This window comes from Rhinopithecus roxellana, chromosome 20 (genome assembly GCF_007565055.1).
Source record: "Rhinopithecus roxellana isolate Shanxi Qingling chromosome 20, ASM756505v1, whole genome shotgun sequence".
Classification (NCBI taxonomy): domain Eukaryota; kingdom Metazoa; phylum Chordata; class Mammalia; order Primates; family Cercopithecidae; genus Rhinopithecus; species Rhinopithecus roxellana.
In genome coordinates this window covers 25,153,262-25,159,887 of record NC_044568.1, presented here as the reverse complement: position 1 = coordinate 25,159,887, position 6,626 = coordinate 25,153,262, and the positions used below count along the sequence as shown (strand labels likewise).

At 52.5% G+C, this 6,626-nt stretch overlaps 1 protein-coding gene across 1 annotated transcript; it reads right to left on the bottom strand.

Moving 5' to 3' along the window:
- Window positions 1-2,237: 2,237 nt before the first annotated feature.
- Window positions 2,238-4,307, bottom strand: THAP11 (THAP domain containing 11). Its single transcript, XM_010355080.2, has 2 exons — window positions 2,609-4,307; window positions 2,238-2,481 (listed from the first exon to the last, which is right to left on the bottom strand). Exon 1 carries the CDS (start codon window positions 3,837-3,839, stop codon window positions 2,925-2,927), a length of 915 nt encoding a protein of 304 aa, XP_010353382.2. The 5' UTR covers window positions 3,840-4,307; the 3' UTR covers window positions 2,238-2,481; window positions 2,609-2,924.
- Window positions 4,308-6,626: the final 2,319 nt, after the last annotated feature.

Here is a 6,626-nt window from a genome sequence, read left to right as displayed (position 1 = left end):
TGTAACATTCGTTCGCCTGCCCCTGGGCGAGCTGGGCCCAAAGCTGGTTTCGAGCAGGCTAGGCTGTTCTTGGGCCGGAGACTCAGATGTCCCTCAGGTGGGGCTTGGCTGGAGAGGTTACCCTCAAACTTCTACAGTCAGGAGTCCCCAAAACATTCTGTAAGGTTTTTTTGCAGCAGACATAGCAGCTAAGTGTTTCATTTTTATTAATGAGGAAAGAAATAACTGACTCACCCAAAATTTCCCTGTGATTTAAGTGACCAGATTGTAAATAGTTCTCTTCCTACCCATTGCCCTTTCCTTTCAACGCCCATTTCATTGTTTCCTTGGTAACACAAACATTTGTGGTAAGTCCAGTCTCTAGGTCAGACCTGTGCTTGGCAAAGACATCTGCAGCCAACCTAGGGTACCACAAGTAAGGGAAATGGCTGCAAGGCCTCTCCAGGCAACTCCTAGCCTTCCCTCCTGGCCGGAGATCTCTCAGTACTGACGTTCTTCCAGAAGAGTTTTGCACCTTTACCCACCCCTAGGCTACCCCTTCAAGAGATGACTGGTAAGATCGGACCACGCTTGTTTTTTAAATCTCAGGTCTGTCAACATTACACTTTGTCAGACTAGATGCTTACTACTCAGCTGGTGAGAACCTTGCATTGCCCCGCTTGTACATCTGCATCTGGGATCTCCATTGCTCTGTGAACTGTCTTCTTCTCCCTAAGAAGCCAAAACACTGCCCATAACCTCCAAACACCAGAGAGGGTCCAGGGAGTACTGTTGAGAGCCTCAAGGGAGCCAAGGCAGAAACAGCAGAAGTCCCTTCAATAAACAGGAGCTCAAGGATGCACTGAAGAGCATGGCTACAGCCTGGAAAAGACCTCACTCCACGGAAGGAAACCCGGAAGATTGAGAGACGGGCCCAATAGGAGCAACAAAGGGCACTGCTGTGCTTCCACCACCTGATTACCAGCCAGATCTAACCCTAGGAAGGCAGAGTTCCAGTCCATCCCCCAACCAGGCACCCACACAACCTATGTCTCACCCCTTCTTCCCCACCAGACTTCTTTCCCAACTCAGTGCTAAGGGACTAGAAGGGAAACAGAGACTTGAGTTTTAGGACCATTCCAGCATGTTGCCACAGGCAAGTCCCCAGGCAGATGGCTTTGTCCATAAGTAACAGAAGGAAGTCATATTTTATGGGGTCTGAAAGTCTCTATTTGTACCCCACCACCCACAGTAAACCCACAGCTTTAAAGGCATTCACTTCGAGACACTGGCTTTGAGCTAAATTACTTGGAGCTACAGACAAAAACAATGTCATCCTTGCCCCTACAATATCCAATCTAAGAAAAGATAGAAGCTGGGCGGGTGGCTCACACCTGTAATCTCAGCACTTTGGGAGGCAGAGGCAGGCGGATCACCTGAGGTCGGAAGTTCGAGACCAGCCTGGCCAACATGGTGAAATCCTGTCTCTACTGAAAATACAAAAATCAGCCAGATGTGGTGGCCGGCGCCTGTAATCCCAGCTACTCGAGAGGGTGAGGCAGGAGAATCGCGTGAACCCAGGAGGCAGAGGTTGCAGTGAGCTGAGATCATACCATTGCACTCCAGCCTGGGCGACACGAGCAAAGCTCCATCTCAAAAAAAAAAAAAAAAAAATTAGAGGCAACCAAGAAAATGAGTCAAGGGATCACACCTCCCAACTTCTTAATGCCCTCTGTGAATACAGATCTGTCACACCAAAGGTGTACCAAGGCCAAGGTATCTATACAAGAGTCCTTGTGCCTGAAGAAGCTCTGGCTAGCTCCAGCTGTGGTCTTACTGGTTCGTAGAGTAACTCCATGCACATGCATACCAGAGGCTGTGCTAAGCCTAAGGGATGTCATGGTGAGCAAAATTCAATCCCAGCTGAGAATTCAAAACCCTCAAAGGCGAACTATCACAATATAGTTTAGTTACCAGTTGGTCCTTCTTGTTGAAAGGATACAGGGAGATAACCCACGGACAAACTGGGCCCATTTGGTGCAGTTTCCAAACTCTTTAGGGTGAGCTGGGCCAGGAACTCTGTGAGGACCTTGTAAGGCCAGGATCCATGTGCTTAGGGTCCATTTTTGGAAAAACCTGGTCATAAGCATCTCTACTTTCAGGGTCAGCCTGGTCTTTCAAATAGGCTGAGGCCTATTTCCCCATGTTTCAAGGACATTTAACTATGTTTTTGTAAAAATAAAATGGCGAGACCCAAATAAAAACCTTACTTTTTGTTTAATTTGTTTTGCCAAACAAACACAGTGAAAACTTTAGTCTAATTGTACAGAAAATAGAATTTGTAACCAGTAGCAAACAAAACAGGATAAACCTAAGTCCCTGGCAAGCTGGATCTCCATCAGCAGATCATCCAGATCCCCTTGTAAATGGTCTCCTGGGAAAATAAATCCTAGGAAGCAGAGGCACAGATTTACCAGTCCCCATCAGAATCACAGGCTGCACCTGGGAAGGAAAAGCATGAAAAGGAGAACTGATGTTACTTGAATCTCTTATCACTACACACATTAGAGTTGTCTGCTGACCAACCTTAAGGTATGGTTTATCCCAAACCCATAGTCCCTGGACATACCACCTGCATCCCTAGAGGGTAAGTTTCAAGTTCAGTGGTTCTGAAGCCTCTGCTTAACCAGAATCTGCAACAATAACTGGGGAGGAAGGGTAGACAAAGTCATAATTGCTGGTGTCACCAGGGCAGAGTCTAAGGCCCCAGCTTCCACTTCAGGAGGAAACAGTTGAGGATGCCAGGTCACCAGCAAGAGAGTCCAGCTGCCTTAAGCCTCAGTACTGTCAACCAGTGCCCCAGGAGTATAGAGGAGTTCAACAATGGCCTGCAGTCCCCTGGGTGGATGGGGTCTGGGAGTCCAGCAGGCCGCCGGGGCACCAGTTCACATTCCATGCTTCTTGCGGATGACAGCCATGGCAAGCAGCCGATCCTTCTCGCGCAGTTCTTCGCGCAGCTTGGCCTCGGTGAGACGCAGGTGGCGAATGCTGCCTTTCATCTCTTTCATCTTCACTTCCATCAGCGCCAGGATGTCCCGCTGCTCATTCAGCTTGCGCAGGAGCTCCTCCTCCGTGGTGCCTGACGACAAGGAGTACGAATGGTCGGAGCCAGTATCAGGGAAACCTTCTTCTCCTACTACCACCAACTGGGGGCCCATGGGGCACTCGGCAGCCTCCAGCCCTGCGGTAGCAGCCTGTAACTCCGACGCGGCGGCCGCAGCGGCTGCGCCCTCTGTGGCTGCAAACTCAACTTGCACTGTAAGATCGATGGGCTTCACGTCTTCTCCAGTGGGAGTGATGGGCGCCGGCGGCACGGATCCCGGAGCCTGACTGCTGTCTACAGCGGCCTGAAGGGTAAGAAGCACGGCCGCGGAAGCAGACACCAGGTTCGGCTGCAGCTGGGCAGTCTGGGCAGTGGAGGCAGAGGGTGACGCCTGCTGCTGCTGCTGCTGTTGCTGCTGCTGCTGTTGTTGCTGCTGCTGCTGCTGCTGCCTGCGGCGGGCGGCCGCGGCCCCAGCGGGTCTGCGCGCTACTTTGCGCTCATTGACGCCGCGCAGCGGGAAGATGGTGGGGACGCGTACCGTGTAGGTCTTGCGGCCGCCCTGGAAGTGAACGCTGCAGAGACGGTGGCCTGTGGTGGGCTGGAAGGTGGAGAAGCACCCACTGACGCCGGCACGCGACACGTTCTTGAGCCAGAGGCGCCGCAACTCAGCGTCCTTTGGAAACGTGTAGAAGTGCAGCGCCTTGTCCCGGTGCGAGTTGTTGTAGCAGCCTGGCACGCAGCACGTAAAGCCAGGCATGGCTGCGCCTCGCGGCCCGGCCCGGCCCACCGGCCTCCTGCGCCCTTCGACGGCCCAGTGGCTCCGCCGCCGCCCGCCCCTCGACGGGCGGCGCCGCGCGAGGCCTTGGGTGGTATCCCACCACTGCCGCTCGGCGCAGCCGGCCCGCCCGGCGCCCCGTGCCCAGAATACGCTTCCTGCCGGCCCGCGCCGCGCCGCCCGCCTGGCTGCCCGCCTGCGCTCGGGAGTCGGCCCCGGGGACGCCGCGAAGGACCGCCTGAGAAAGAGACTACGCCCCCCACAATGCCCTGCGCCAGGAGCCGCTCACTTCCGGGGCGGGTGTGTGTGGGGATTCTGGCCGCCTTCCAAGGCACTGCGCCAGCCTCCGAAGAGCAGATTCTTTCTCCAGCCCGGCTTGTCCCCGGCGGGCGAGAGAGGCTTATTAGGTTGGAACGCTGTCGCCTGGACTGCTCCTTACGAGGACCCGAATCCTGAAAGGGGCGTGGAGCGGGGCGGTGCGCGCCTCACCGGTGCGCAAGCGTGGTGGGTATATGCCCACGGAGACTACAAATCCCGTGATGCCTCGCGCTGAACTGGGCGCCTGCGACTAGAAGCGCCGCCTAAGGGAAAGATCGAGTTACTGCCGACCAGGATTCGGGCGAGATTGTGCTGTTTGCTAGAACCAGTTCCCCAGCTCTGAGCGCCTTTGAGTCGACGGCATTGCTGCAGCAGAGGGAGACGAAACCTGGGCCTCGGCGCCCCGAAGGGTCTCAGGAGCCCCTTTGTCTGCGTTGGGGACTCTCTCCTGATTCAGCTGCTGCCTGCGTTGACTCACTGACCTAAACAAAGTCTCCAGTAGACTGCCTACTATGTGGCTGACCCAGTGCACGGAGTTTCCGGGAGTCAGACCGACTGGGCTCCTCTCTTGGAGCCTGACTGCCTAGACGGATGAGCGTCTGTCTTTTGGATAATATGTCTGAATGGACGCGAATGGATGTCTACTCACAGAAAGTAATCGCTCTAAAGGAATGAACAGGAGAGCAGAGAAATGGGAGAGGGGGAGGGGGTGGCCAGGAATAAAAAACGAACGAAAGCTTGGGTAGGGAGAAGTACCCAGTTCTTGTCCCGGGAACCAGTCTGTAAGGCCACATGGCAGAAAAGAGCTAGGCTCCGCCCTTAAAGAACCGGGAAGCGGGTGGGCCGGGTCGACCAAGCGTAGGAAAATACCAAACTGGGACACGTTAAGGATTTGGGGTTTTAGTCTGCAGGCCACACTGAGAGCTATTAAAGGATTTAATGCGAAAGGATTTGCATTGTAACAATGCACGTCCCCCCTACCTCAACTTCTTTGAGGCAAATATTTTTGTGTGTGTAAAGGAGTCTCACTCTGTCGCCAGGTTGGAGTGCAGTGGTGAGATCTCGGCTCACAGCAACGTCCGCCTCCTGGGTTCAAGCAATTCTTCTGCCTCAGCCTCCCGAGTAGCTGGGACGACAGGCGCACGCCGCCATGCCCGGCTAATTTTTTTTTTTTTTCCAGTAGAGAAGGGGTTTCACCATATTTCCCAGGCTGGTCTCGAACTCCTAAGCTCAGGCAATCCTCCAGCCTCGGCCTCCCAAAGTGCTAGGATTACAGGCATGAGCTAGGATCACAGCGCCTAGCCGGGGAAAATGTTTTAAAGAACACAAAATGTTGTGGAAAGCCAGGGAGGAGCCAGGCAGTCCTTCAGGGGAATTACCTGCAAACTAGCCCTCCTCTGCCGAGTTCTTCCTTCTCCCAATTTTTTAAAAACTTTTATTTTTGGTTCGGGGGTACGTGTGAAGATTTATTGCATAGGTGAAGTCGTGTCACTGCGATTTGTTGTACAGATTATTTCATCACCCAGGTATTAAGCCCAGTACCCAATAGTTATCTTTTCTGCTCCTCTCTCTCCTCCCACCCCCCCCCCTCAAGTAGACCCCAGTGTCTGTTGTTCCCTTCTTTGTGTTCATGAGTTCTCATCATTTAACTCACACTTGTGAGAATATGTGGTATTTGGTTTTCTGTTCCTGCATTAGTTTGATAAGGATAATGGCCCTCAGCTCCATCCCACAAAAGACATGATCTTGGTCTCCTCCCAATTTTTCTTGTCTTTCTTTACCCTTTCACCTAACTCTCACTCCTCATTTTTTCTCTCCTGGTAGCAGGTCACAGGCATAAAATGGAAACCTAATATACATTATTTCTAATTATAGTATTTGACATAAAAACAAAATAGGGGCGGACGCGGTGGCTCACATCTGTAATCCCAGCATTTTAGGAGGCCGTGGCGGGCGGATCACGAGGTCAGGAATTCGAGACCAGCCTGGCTGATATAGTGAAACCCCGTCTCTACTAAAAATACAAAAAAATTAGCCGGGCGTTGTCTCGGGCACCTGTAATCCCAGCTACTCAAGAGGCTGAGGCAGTAGAATCGCTTGAACCTAGGAGGTCGAGGTTGCAGTGAGCCGAGATCACACCACTGCACTCCAGCCCAGGTGACAGTGCGAGACTCTGTCTCAAAAAAAAAAAAAAAAAAAAAAGGCTGTGCTTGGTGGCTCAGGACTGTAATCCCAGCACTTTGGGAGGCCAAGGCAGGCGGATTACTTGAGGTCAGGAGTTCGAGACCACTCTGGCCGACATTATGAAACTCCATCTCTACTAAAAATATAAATCCACGAATCCAGAAAAAATCCAGAAATGCGTTCTCTACTATGTGTAGCCCCTGGTAAAAGATACGCATTCATTTGGGTGAATCATTTATATAACAGTATAAACATGAACACACATAT